The sequence below is a fragment of the Protomyctophum bolini genome, assembly GCF_963924005.1.
Source record: "Protomyctophum bolini genome assembly, chromosome: 13".
NCBI classification, from domain to species: Eukaryota; Metazoa; Chordata; class Actinopteri; order Myctophiformes; family Myctophidae; genus Protomyctophum; species Protomyctophum bolini.
Genome location: NC_137874.1, coordinates 12,057,971 through 12,072,294, shown reverse-complemented (window position 1 = coordinate 12,072,294; position 14,324 = coordinate 12,057,971). Strand labels below are relative to the sequence as shown.

The 14,324-nt window shown below is 44.3% G+C and overlaps 1 protein-coding gene across 1 annotated transcript in view; it reads left to right on the top strand.

Annotated features, from left to right (window-relative positions):
• Positions 1-798: 798 nt before the first annotated feature.
• Positions 799-14,324, top strand: part of LOC308326893 (proto-oncogene DBL-like) — a gene marked incomplete at both ends in the record, with an annotated part of 28,166 nt that continues 14,640 nt past the window's right edge. The window contains 11 exons of the mRNA XM_080779952.1: positions 799-849; positions 2,406-2,540; positions 3,916-4,032; positions 4,642-4,791; positions 5,330-5,454; positions 7,557-7,671; positions 7,795-7,914; positions 10,628-10,819; positions 11,712-11,903; positions 12,824-13,004; positions 13,929-14,017. Of these exons, the coding sequence (XP_080636078.1) occupies positions 799-849; positions 2,406-2,540; positions 3,916-4,032; positions 4,642-4,791; positions 5,330-5,454; positions 7,557-7,671; positions 7,795-7,914; positions 10,628-10,819; positions 11,712-11,903; positions 12,824-13,004; positions 13,929-14,017 (1,467 nt within the window). The remainder of the gene's footprint in view (positions 850-2,405; positions 2,541-3,915; positions 4,033-4,641; positions 4,792-5,329; positions 5,455-7,556; positions 7,672-7,794; positions 7,915-10,627; positions 10,820-11,711; positions 11,904-12,823; positions 13,005-13,928; positions 14,018-14,324) is intronic.

Genomic DNA, 14,324 nt, shown 5'->3' with positions numbered 1-14,324 from the left:
ACAAATTTCTGTTGAAAAACATCATAAAAATTGTGATTAACTGTGGTTAACTGCATGACCTTCAGTTCATAATATTCAAGTTTATGACGAAAGACCTCAGAATCAGTCCTAGTTGTAAATTGTTGTTTTTACACAATGTTATTGGGCCCGGGTTACTTTGTTCCATTATGTTAATTTAATTGTATTTGGTCAAGTGAAGTCTAAGATGTTTTGAAAAGCTTTTGCTTAAAAAAATTACATTTTTCAAAATGTCTTGGCTTGCTACAAATTTGTCGTGGAACCGAAATCCAACGAATTACTCAATTCTGCAGCCTGTCCCACCCACGTGCTGGTAGGCCTACTGTAGGCTAAGAATGAAACCATAAGATGTAACGATTATCAATAAATGAATGTTGTCACTTGTCAGATAGCAACAGCCAGCCCTGCAAGGGGGGGGGGGGGGGGGGCGCATGGATGGATGCCACGCATCGTGTCATGTGGCTCAACTTTATTTTGTAGCTGACGTCAGGTAGACAGTGACCCTCCTCGTCCTCCGGTAAAGAGGAGAGGAGAGAGGGGAGAGAGGGGGTACTGTACACTACACACACAGCACAGCAGATCCAGTCCAGATCCAGTAGAGCGCGTATCGCTGCACCGCTCCGCCACTGCAGTAGATTTAGCGCTGCTAATGCTGCCGCCACCGCCGCCGCCGCTGCTGCTGCTTGGCCGCTCGCTCCTCCGGTATAGTCCCACCGCGGACTTATAACACTCCACACCGGACCCCCCGGTGAACGAAGTTGCGGGGAGAAGAGCCTTGCCATGGCGGAGTCGAACCCGCTGCGGGGGTTCCCCCGTCTCCGTCGGGCCGCGGTAAGCTCCTGTCGGCGAGGTGGGAAGTGGGGAGGTTTCTAACGGGGCGGCGAGAGGATACTGCAGCAAAGAGAGAGAGAGAGCGAGAGAGAGAGAGAGAGAGCGAGAGAGAGGGCACAGAGATTAGGGGAAAGAAACTATCTTGTACTGCCGCATAGGGATATGCATGCCATGCATTGCAAACTAACCAACTATTCAGCCTTTGTACATGTGGTTTGGTGTAGATCAAAGATTGTAATCACACCAAAGTGGTAGTCAGACAGGCCACTGGGCCAATGACAAACGCGTGTATTTGTGTGTATGATAATGTGTGTTACTTATTTGGCCAGCAACTGCAGGTGCACAACCAACCAATGAGAGTACTAGCATAGGAGCTTTAGCATTGCAGCATAAAGTGTGTCTAAAGCTAAATGTATCCTTTGGTGTCATTTGGATATAGGGGGCTACATCTCAAATAATTGACACCTGCAGGTAAACTGAGAGTATAGCCAAATTCGTTGTGGTTTTTACAGTTTCTGGAAAGAACGCAGCATCTCAAAGTTTGGGGGTGGATGGAGGGGCATTTGGAACTATCCAAAAAAATCTAAGCTCACTTCACACTTGCAGCAGTATATATGGGCTTCGTGCTACTCTAAGCAGTAGCCTAAACACTGCAGTATAAAAGTTGTCGATTGTCTTGATAGCAAATCATTGCAAAATCCTCTAACTATGCTCTGTACTCACTCACACGTGGATTTACACTGAAGGTGGGAGGCAGGGTGAGTGATGGGGAGGCAAGGAAGGATGGAGCAATGGGATGATCTGGGAGTGGACTCTGGAGTTTTGATGGACGAGAAAATGATTGGTAGGCCTATGTGACATGAGTAAGTCCACCACTTTCAACACCAACATAAAAGCCAGAATATTAATCACTGAATAATCATTCCTAAATAACCTATTTTCAAGCTTGAAAATATGATATATTTGTGAAATATTTGTAGAGAAAAGTGATGTGGTTAGGGGGAGTTGGAACTGGGAAGACAGAGAATAGGCATAGATCAGCAGATTGATAGATAGGGAGAGATAAAGGATGCAGAGAGTGTCAGGAAAGCTGACTGTCAGACTTCTACGTAAAGCGCGCTGGATCCCTGCTACATAACGACAGCAAGCTGCCAATTCTGCAGCATGCAGGGATTTGGTAGATTGGACTCCCAGTTGTGTCTGGTGGTGAGAGTGAAATGTGATCATAGCTAACCTGTTAATTTACACTGAATCCTGCCTTCTTCCTATGAAGAGGGTGGTAGTAATGGTAAAGGTATTACTACAGTATCTCCCTCTTCCTACTGTCTTAAAAAAGAAATAGCAAGAATACTGGAAACTTTGGAATTCCATCAACTGATTGACCCTTCTCATCTGCTTTTCTCAGCGTCGACCTGCCATTGTAATTTAAAAAAAAGTCAAAGTTTATACTGTAGTATGTTTGTTTGTACAGGTTTTGAATAATAGAGTTTTACCACAGAACCCCTTTCCTTTCCTTTCCTTACCTCCTCCTCATCTTATTATTGTGTCTCTTCCAGACCTCTTTTCCAGGTAACCTGCACCTGGTCCTGGTGCTCCGCCCCACAGGTCTGCTGAGCTCCACCCCTAGCCCCGCCTCCAGCACTGACCTGGGCTTCCGCTTCAGCCAGGATGATTTCCTGTTAAAGATGCCGGTGAGAGAGGGACACTCACACTGTTAAAGATGCTGGTGAGAGAGGGACACTCACATGTTAAAGATGCTGGTGAGAGAGGGACACTCACATGTTAAAGATGCTGGTGAGAGAGGGACACTCACATGTTAAAGATGCTGGTGAGAGAGGGACACTCACATGTTAAAGATGCCGGTGAGAGAGGGACACTCACACTGTTAAAGATGCCGGTGAGAGAGGGACACTCACATGTTAAAGATGCTGGTGAGAGAGGGACACTCACATGTTAAAGATGCCGGTGAGAGAGGGACACTCACATGTTAAAGATGCCAGTGAGAGAGGGACACTCACATGTTAAAGATGCCAGTGAGAGAGGGACACTCACACTGTTAAAGATGCCAGTGAGAGAGGGACACTCACATGTTAAAGATGCCAGTGAGAGAGGGACACTCACAAAAGAGGAGAAAGGGACCACAAGGGCAGCTGGGGAAGAGGAAATAGAGAATAAAGTCCACAGTGAGCTGACCATAATGTAATGGAAGGTTCTGGGTACAATCCCCCCAGCAGACACTGTACCTGTGTTCAGTATCCTCCTGTTCGGTATCTTGCAGGGGAAGATATCACTCTTTGCAGAAATCTAACTTGTTACGTTGTGGGATAGTGTCTCCAACCACAAGGCTGCTCTTTATTGGTAAAGATTTCTGACACAATATGGGTAGCCCTGTTTATACACTGCTAGTTCAGCATGTCAAAAGTACCAGAGAAAATATATCATCAATGTAGCTATACTGCACCTAAAACAACATATGGAGAAAAAAAACTATCCCCATAAATACATTTGAGTAGTTTTATGAAAATGGGCTGCCTATAGAACCATCCCAGTCCCAGACGGCGAGACAGGACATGAGGTTTGTAGGCTGAGATTGCAAGGCACTGACATTGTGAATCCCTTGGAAAGTGGGACAGTACTGTTATTTACTGTTACGGGGAGACATTTTGGAGTCACTCCCTAGACCAAAATGGATTGAATGAGGGAATTGCTTTAGAACTTCTTTTTTCAAGAGTGTTATTGTTTAAGAATCTGCACCTGGCATTAATAAAAAATAAATTGTGAGTTGAGCGTGACTGACAATCGTTTGGACTGCTTGCGTGTAGCAGTGGTTTTCGCAGTGGTTTTCGCCTGTGACATGATCTAGTGAAAATATCAGATCTACAAGCTCAACGTGGCGCGGCTGATTTTGAAAATGTCTTGAAATAATATTAATTCAAAACGTGTCGGCGACCCACAAATGGCGATGACAAATGGGCGACCCAGTGTTTGGGAACCGGTGCTTTCCTTTGGACCTACAGTACGTTGTGTACAGTTAGCTGCCTTGTGTCTGTTGTTGTACTGCACCAGGTGGTGATGCTGCGATCGGTGGGCGACCTGCTCCGCTACATCGACGAGAACCACCTGGCGGCAGAATTCACGGGGACGGTGGAGTACTGCCAGAGTGACTGGATTGTCCTCCGCACGGTACACAACTATGGTGTGATTCATACAATTGACCGGTGTAAAGTAACTAAGTACATGTACATGTTAAGGTATGTTTTTATCATTAATACAAAACAAACTATTTGAAAAGAGCCTATCTATAAGCTCGGCTCGAGTCACAATGCGTGAAAACTTTTGGGTACTTCAAGTACATTGTTGTACTTTTACTCAAGTACATTTTTAATTCTTGACTTTTACTTGTAACTCTAAGTACAAAATGTGAGTACGTTTTCCACCACTACAGTTGAGAATCTTACAAATACAAAGAAGTATAAGATACAGATCTGTGGTAGGGTATGCATGTACATAATGAAACATTGCATGCTGTTTTAGCTGGGTTGGTAGAGGCTGCTCTTTAGTGCACGCTCTATCAAGTCAGAATCACAACCGCTCAGGAGTGCTCATGCCTTTGGATATGGATAATCTGCTTCCTGATATGTCATCGTGCTAACCTTTTGTTGTTGTTGTTGTGCTTGTTGTTTGTGGGGACTCTATTTTGGAGGGGGAAGAATGCGTAACATCAGGACGTTGTTTTCTGATTCTGTTGTGTGTGTGTGTGTGTGTGTGTGGGGGGGGGTGTTGTCTCTACAGGCCATAGAGACCTTTGCAGTGACAGTGAAGGAGATTGCTCAGCTTCTGCAGGGCTTTGGTTCAGAGTTGACTGACACCGAACTCCCAGATGATGCCAACGCCATTGAGTTCCTGTTACACTCACACACTCATCGTTACAGGCAGATGAAGGTTCTCTCTCGCTCTAAAATGAACAAAATTTATTCTGACAAAATATACAATTATGTGTATTATTATTATTATTATTTGGGGGGGTAAAAGAAAGTTGTTGGTAAAGGTGTATAACATTTGTGATCAATTTTACGCATGACCCCCTATATCCTGGTGCTGAGGTGTAGTAATTGAGTTTAAAAAGGAAGGTAACTCTTGTTTTAAAACATTTATTAAACAGCGCTTTGATAGGATCAAAACGTTTAATAAACCTTTTTTAAGGAGAGTTGGTAGTCAAAATTTAACAAATGCAGAGTTTTTTATTTTATACAATGGCAGAATCAGCTTTGTTTGCATTAGTTTGTATGCTAAAAGTGTGACTTTGAGACCTGTTTCAGTTGACCTTGTTGTAAGTCAATGGGGTGACTATTGGATTATCAATGGTAATCTATTGAGCAACTATTGAAGATATCAAGCCAATGTTTGGATTTACATGATAATCATGGAAAGGTACATGACCAAAACCTCTACCAAATATTGTGCTTTCATGTCATTTCAGGATGACATCAGGGGTGTGCTGAAGGAAGGACGCCTCCTGCAGGCCAACCTGGAGACTGCAAAGGCTTCCAAGAGAGAAGGAGTGGAGGAGAGAGACATCCAGGCAGACACACGAACTGTTCAGAGGTATGGAGTGGAGACCACATGAGAGAACTGTTCAGAGGTATGGAGTGGAGACCACATGAGAGAACTGTTCAGAGGTATGGAGTGGAGACCACATGAGAGAACTGTTCAGAGGTATGGAGTGGAGACCACATGAGAGAACTGTTCAGAGGTATGGAGTGGAGACCACATGAGAGAACTGTTCAGAGGTATGGAGTGGAGACCACATGAGAGAACTGTTCAGAGGCATAGAGTGGAGACCACATGAGAGAACTGTTCAGAGGTATAGAGTGGAGACCACATGAGAGAACTGTTCAGAGGTATGGAGTGGAGACCACATGAGAGAACTGTTCAGAGGTATAGAGTGGAGACCACATGAGAGAACTGTACAGAGGTATAGAGTGGAGACCACATGAGAGAACTGTTCAGAGGCATAGAGTGGAGACCACATGAGAGAACTGTTCAGAGGTATAGAGTGGAGACCACATGAGAGAACTGTTCAGAGGTATGGAGTGGAGACCACATGAGAGAACTGTTCAGAGGTATAGAGTGGAGACCACATGAGAGAACTGTTCAGAGGTATGGAGTGGAGACCACATGAGAGAACTGTTCAGAGGTATAGAGTGGAGACCACATGAGAGAACTGTTCAGAGGTATGGAAGGACCAAGGGATGGAGACCACATGAGAGAAAGGGGATCTACTTGATTATTCTTTTTTTTTAAATAAAATAATACATTTTTAACCAATGATCGACCTTTCAGGGGCAAATTAAAATGCAGCTTGTAAATTATTTTCTTTGTTTTCTCACACCGGTATGTCAACCAAGTATTATAATAGTGCCTAATCAGACTATGGATTTAGTAGATTATAAAATATATAATATAAAACATCGCAGCAGAGAAGGGATGGACTCGCTGTTCTACATGGGTGGTGCTCTGAAGCACGGCACGGCCGGGGCTTGTAAATAAAAAAAAGGTGCTCCTCTTCCCGCTTTATCACTCCCTGGACATGACTCTAGTATGTCACAGTGACAATCCCCCCCAATCCGGGGGTGCATACTTAGTAAGTATGCACGGACTTATTTAAGTATTACTTACATAAGTCCGTCAGGCATTAGTCCGACAATACCGTCGCTCCCGACATGCGTGCCCGGTTACAACGAACCCATGGCAGGTTAAAACGAACCTGTGGCAGTTTAAAACTAACCCGTGGCTCCTGACATGCGTGGCAGGTTAAACGAACCTGTGGCTTCCTGTGAGGTTACGTTTAGGGTTGGGTTTTGGGTAGGGTGTCGGACTAATGCTTGTTGGACTGTTACGTTAGGCCAAACACATGCACCCCCCCCCCCCCCCCAATCCAACCCTTGATGCTGAGAGGATGCAGGGAGGTGATGCAGGGAGGCATTGGTGCAGGGAGGCATTGGGGTTCTTTTTTTATAGTCTTTGGTATGACTCAACCGGTGATTGAACCAACCTCCCAGTCTCAGGGCAGACACAATGCCAAGCTGTGTGAATAGTATTCACTGGACAAAGGGTGTAGTATTTGGTTCAATAAAGTTGAATTCAATCCAATTAACTTTAATCCAGTTTAGTCCAGTTACAGTGCAGGACAAAGCACTGAAACCAAGCAGTTCAACCAACACAATGGTAGCTAGATAATGAAGTGAAAAAATGACTATTCAATAAGATTCAAGCGTGCAAAAGAAAACAGTCGCACTGCTCAAGTTTCACTGCAGTAAGTATATATAGTAAGTGATATGATTACATGATGTCTTTCACTGTGCTTGTGTGGCACAGCGTTCCAAAGGGGTCACCAAATTGAGCCAAGCCGAGCGGATCATATAATAATCATAAATGATGAATCATTTAAATGTATAGGCAATAGGCACCATTAGACCATTATACAGTAGGGCAGGGAATATAAGCTTTCAGTGTGTGCATTTTCAGTGTGTCATGATGTATCATGTATTATGTATGTTCATTGATTTGTGTGTAGTGACTAGTGAGTCTGTTTAATTGATTGATTGTGTGTGTGTGTGTGTGTGTGTGTGTGTGTGTGTGTGTGTGTGTGTGTGTGTGTGTGTGTGTGTGCGACTGTGCGTGCGTGCGTGTGTGTGTGCGCGCAGGCTCCTGGCTCAGCTCAGAGACATGGAGGAGGCATTTGATGGCTTCTTTGAGAAACACCATATGAAAATGCAGCAGTACCATCAACTGCTGTGCTATGAAATCAACTTCCAACAGGTGCGCACGCACGCACGCATGCATGAACACACACGTCTTAAAAAATAAGCTTTATTTTTGTGTTCATGTGTGTGTGTGTGTGTGTGTGTGTGTGTGTGTGTGTATGTGTGTGTGTGTGTGTAGATGGAGGAGGTGCTGGAGAAGGTTTCTGCGCAGGAGAAAGCCGTTCCGTCAGTAGGAACCACTGTTGTTCAAATAGAACAAATGCTGAAGGACCTAGAGGCACTGGATAAGAACGCTCAGGTCTCACACACGCAATGCACGTGCGCACACACTTCTCGCATGTTTCTCGCATTCCCCAGTGGTCCACGATGCCAGTCGGCACACAAATGTGACTTTATATTCGCGCACATTAAGTGTATGTCCTCTATCAGGCTACTATACTGTATCTCACAACTTACTGTCGGGTAGGGTACTTCACAAAACAAAAGACGCTACTTAACAATCTATTGGAATCCACTGTGCCCTCCAGTTTGTGCAGCATCTTGTGCTAAATGTTAATATTAACATGCACAGCCAAGTGCTTTTCAATAGGCATGTCAGAGATATTTTTTATACGATGTTTGGAAATACAGTACATTACAATTAGTATAATAATAATTATAAAGAGAGTAAAATTCTATCTACATTGTGGGTTGATAATAGGCCGACATATGTAATAGGTTATATCAAATTGTGACCGTTGCCCTCCCACCACACGGGGCTTTCATCATAACGGAAAATTAATACCAGAGGCTGCTATTGTTGTGCTTGGGGATTTTAATCAAGCATCTCTGATGAAAATGAACCAGCACATTACTGTAGTGTACTGTAAACACTCGAGCCGGATGGAATAACATTTTAGGCCATATTGCTATTAGGCCTGTGTGACGGTTATAGACAGTCATTTTTATTGGCGATTTAACATCACTGTTGGGGGGTGGGTTGTTCCGTTTTGATGATACAGTATGAAATATTTAGTAAATATAAACAGCACAGTGTTGTTTCTTGATAATGACCGCTTTGCTCTATAACAAACCGACGGCTAATCAACGCCAGCTTTGATCTAATCACCTTCAGAGTGATTATACCACTTCCGCTCCGCGTCGGTGGCTAATCAATAATAATAATATGTCACCAATCAGCCTGGTTTACTGCTTAGCAAGACTATCAGCTAGCGTTGCTATGATGTTCTGTTCAGGTATTCCCATGGTTATTCCACTGTTTGACGGAATCTGCAACTCCAGGATATTTATCTACATTAAACTCACATACACAGTATTCATTAATCAGAACAAGCCCTTGAAGCGTCAGCAAGTGCAGAAACAGCCAACCACAGCTGGATATGTGTCATATCCATCACCACACCGGTCATTATTGGATCACAGGTGCACAAGCTCTTTCAAACGGTTAACACACAAAGCAGCGGGGCTAGGCGGGACCCCTGGGCAGGTGTTTACACCATGACCTTTAATCTCTTCCATACCTACTGTAATAAGCAGCTATCAGGAGTTATCACATCAGGGACATTTACAACACAGTCCCCGTCTGTGTCATACCAGCTGCAATCATTTCCAGTCCAGTTTAAATGACTTGTAGAAGCATGTCAAAGAGCTGATCAATAGGAGACTGCCACCCACCCTAGGCCCCCACCAATTTGATAATCAGCTAAAAAGATCCACAGAGGATGGCATAGCCACAACACACACTGAGCTACACACTGAGTTTGCCATTTATTATTTAGATGACAGCTCGGCTGGACTAGTCTGGACGTTGCCAGGTGATGAGGATCGGCTCCAACACCTCTGCCCCCTTGACCCTCAACACAGGAGCCCCCCCAGGGCTGCGTTCTGAGTCGCCTCCTCTATTCCCTGTACACAATGACTGTAGGGGCATGCACAGCTCCAACTTTAATGGTCAAGTTTGCCGATGTGAGAGGCCTAATAATCACTGACTAACCTACGGGAGAGGTTGAAAACCTGACACAATGGTGCAAGGAGCACAACCTGGCTCTCAACATTGACAAGACCAAAGAATTGTGGGCAGAGGACATACACCCCCATGTACCCCCAGGAAAGAAAGCACATCAATGCCCCTTATGTACTCAACACGTTGAATCTTGAACACATGACTTTCACCCCCAGTACATGTTCCCTCTTGCATGCATGCACAGAGAAACAGGTGTGGGATTTGGTGATATCTTCCCCTTAGCCCTTTAAAATAGGAGTATGAATCGGCCCTTAGACTGCAGTAAATCTATTCTGTATTCCCCTGTTGTAATGATTAGCATATAGACAAGTGTGGGAGCTAAGAGTTTGGAACATTACATAACCTCTTGTGAACAGCATGCAACCCACAGAGTAACACTACCAGACACGAAGGTTTTGCATATGTTGTAATACAGTTTTCCCTGAAAACACACTAACCCCAATTCCCGAATCAATCACTCTTAAACATGTATAGTTTACACTTTGTAATGATGTGATCAAACCAACTGGAATACAGACAGAATAAATACAGTGTGTCAGTTCTGAGGGCAGGGGTGACTCGGGTGACACAGGTGTGTTGAATTGTGATACCAACGATGGCTGGAATCACAGTCCGTCCGTACTGTCCCTCCCAACCATTAGAACGCGATATCCCAGGAAGGCCTTGGGGGGATTTCATGACATTTGGCACAGAGCCACAGAACACTATGATTAAATTCCTTTGAAGTTCTTTTGTGTATGAGTCTAGATAGACATGGACGTAACCGGCAACCGGTTGGCGGAGGCATACAACCGCAGTGCGGTATTTCTAGTTAATCTAACACCTCCTGTGAGGTTGAAGGAAAATCCTCATATGGCAAATAATGTTGATCGCTCATTTTAAACTGTATTGCTCTCCGTGTGTGTGTGTGCGCGCGCGCGCGTGCGCGTGCGCGTGCGCGTGCGTGTGTGTGTGTGTGTGTGTGTGTGTGTGCGCTCGTGCTGTGTAGGAGGAGATGGGCCGTGCCCAGGTGGTGATTCTGCATGGTCACCAGCTTGCGGCCAACCACCACTATGCGCTGGCACTCATCGTCCAGCGCTGCAACGAGCTGCGTCACCACTGTGATGTCATCACCAACGCCATACGCACCAAGCGTGCTTCACTCACACGTGCACGAGACCTGCTGCTACGCCTGGAGGAGGTATGCGCGCGCACGCACACACACACACACACACACACACACACATCAACTGATCAAAGCTCTCGGAATTGCTAATATCATCAGCCAGGCATTCATCAATTGTTCACTGCCTGAGGTTACCAATAACCATATACAGCCTTATTCATTCACAAAGACAACGAGAAAATAGTAGCTTGCACTGACTGGTCAGCTGCCTTATCAATCCTATCAGTCTCAGGGCTGATATTAACCTCACTCACCTAGGGTAAACAAAAGCTGGGTTTGTGATAAATAAATAATAGATGTATTATTATTGTGACAGGCCTCCCACTCTGTCTGCCAGTGCTTGTCTTTTTGTCTTGGTTTCTGTTACAGGTGCCTGCCAGGTTTACGCGTAGCCAGGAGGGCCATCAGCTCTGACCTGAAGAGCAGTCTCCATTCCTGTCTCTGTCTCATACTTCAGTTGCACGTTTGGTTTGGTGTCTGTCTTTGGTTTCGCACCCAGCACCCGGCTCACACCATACTTTACCAATATCCACTCACCTACACCACTGATTCGACAGACTAACACACCCCATGACGATTTTGTTAATTTATCTGCATTTATTTATAATAAATCATGTTTGGCTTTTAAGTTATCCGTGTATCCCTCTCTTTTTGTCATGTCTCATCATAAACCAGGTTATGACATTATATAGATTCTATACCATTGTGTTTATAATCTCATATTTGTATATGTGATAGTTAGTGAGTGAGTGAGTGAGTGAGTGAGTTCTTCTATGTCCTACTTTGTGTGCGAGTATGTTGATACATGCATTATGTTTCACCTGTGTGCATGTGTGTATATTATTTGATGTTGATGTGTGTTCTCCTCTGTGTGTGTGTGTGTGTGTGTGTGTGTGTGTGTGTGTAGGCACTGCGGTGGTGTGACGAGGCAGCCTACCTGTTGGCCAGTCAGATGGTGGACCGCTTTCAGACCAGAGAAGGAGCCCAGGAGGCCCTGCAGAACCTCATTTGCCACCAGGAGAGGGCGCCATCTGCACTTAAAAACACCCAGGACATTCTGAGCTTGGAGTTTGAAGCCATACTCACTCCCCAGCTACAGGTAATACGCAAGGAATAATGAATGGCTGGGTGGTTATTGTTGTTAAATAAATCACAGACAGGGTGATTAGCCACCGACACGGAGCGGATGTGGCATAATCACTCTGAAGGTGATCTGATCAAAGCTGGCGTTGATTAGCCATCGGTCTGTTATAGAGCGGAGCGGCCATTGTCAAGAAACAACACCGCGCTGAATAAAGCGATTGACCAATCAGAATCAAGCATTCAACCAAGCCGAGTAATAACACCATCTATTCTTCACCACGTAAAGTACAACAGTTCCCAGCCATTAACTATTATACTAACGTGGATGTTACGGTGTTAAGTTGCCATATTTGCGGTCAACAGAAATTGTCGTCTCCTGCGCTCACATCCTCCTTGTCCAAATTCCTGATGAACAGGCGAATGCCATGACTATAATTACCATATGTCAATAACAAAACGCGAGGCTTATATCTGAAAGTCAAGTATAATTTCTTTTATATTTGATTTTGTTTGTCCATTCGTAGAAAACACGAAAAAGGTCATCTGTAGAATAATTGCTGAGAGAATAATCAATAATTGCAGACCTAGTTTAATGAGCACGTCTTGTTTAGCTGAGTCTCACCAAGTTCTATCTATACGTACAAGTGTCTGTTATGTGTGTGTGAACTAATGCTTGAGAATGCATTGCAAATTACAAAACAACCTTATCTGAAATGTCACTCCCATTATAGCCATTGGAAGATACAAGGAATATGTCATAACTTGTAGGTTGTTTGTCTCTTGCTAGTTGCTACAATATGAGAAGTTCTATTTTGCTAGAAAGGTCAGTGTTTTTAAGCGGCAGTGTGTCAAAGACAGGCTGTGCGTTTGAATCCACAACAGAACTTCTGTCGGAAACCGTCTTAGCATCCGTCTCCTCCGTCTGTCCTCCACCAGTCCCAGATCACCATGGTGTCTGAGAAGCTAGGGTCGGTGCAGTCCATGATGAGGAACAGAGAGCAGTGCCTGAGGAAGCTAGCTGACGTCCAGGTCAGACCCATCCAGCCGGTGGCCCCGCGTCCAGAGCCTGACCTGACCTCACAGCGATGCAAGTCACCCCTCTTCTCCCCTAGACATGGTATTCAATCTCCACCCAGACACTAGAGATGTACTATGATGCTAGTTCATCCTTCCCGATACCAATACCTCCAGTGTGTAATTAAACAAAAATGATCTCGGATAGGTGTGTCCAAACCTTTTTCAAAGGGGGCCATATTAGAAAATATCAAAACACCCAAGGGCCAACTACATCTCCTCGACTGACATAATGTGCCTCCGGACTATAGCAAAGTCACATACATACATGCATCTCATTTAAACAATTTTATGTAACTATCATCATCAATATTTAATATCAATGTTCTTTTGTTTGTTAGGTGTGCTGTGAACAAAACGCAGCCTTTTTTCAGCCTTATTTCCCGCTACCAAATGTAGCCAGATGTGCAAGAAAAAAAGCCTTTTTAATACCCCTTCAGAATGAGACAACAAGGAACAAGGAATCCTGACAAATTATACTCTGGGAAACCTGGTCAGGTTAATAACAAGACTTCAATGTAAAAATGTTGTGGTAATACAATTCAGGCATGAAGCCGAGGGACGTATAATATCTGTCCCCAGGCCGCACTTTGGACACCCCTGATCTACTGTAGGACAATGGGTTCCAAATGGACCTTTACAGGTCTGTCACTCTGAGAGTGTACAAATGGTCGGGTCCATTTTGTTCCATTTCAGAGTTATGGTGATCCTTGTAATGGAATAGTTTGAGAACCACAGATCTAGTAACACCTACAAATTCCATTAATAATTGTTAAAGTTAGTAAAATAATAAAAGTATCGGTATACTTCACCAGACACCCCACTTCACCATCACGACGAAGCCACTACTTCATGAATCCACCAAAAACAGGCATCTATGCATATGCAGCAACACCGAAAGGAAGACACTACTATTACTACAGTACTTGTGATGTGATGTGTCTGTCTGTGTACTCCCTCTCGATAGGTGTGGACTTCAATGTGCTGAACTCCAAGTTCTCCTTTGACCTGCTGCCTGGTAAAAGGGCCGCCAGGAGGATCAATAGCCAGCCCAAGGTGTGCATATCGTCGCTGTAGGGTTGAATGAAAGCTAAACCGTTACTTGTCTGGAAACGGGGAAAAGAAACTGGGTGCCATTGTAGTCATTATTTCGTCTCTTGCTAATACTTTTTAGCTGTTATAATATTTGCATTTAACCCACAGACAGACGTAACCACTTTCCCTATTTTGGGCATGTCATTGGCGAAACGTTTCACGAATTGTACAAAAAAAAAGAAATAGCTCAAATTGACAAGCGCTCTGTGTGTCGCATCGTGGTGCGTTGTGAGATTGTAGAACAGCTGTATTCACTACATGTGCGTGT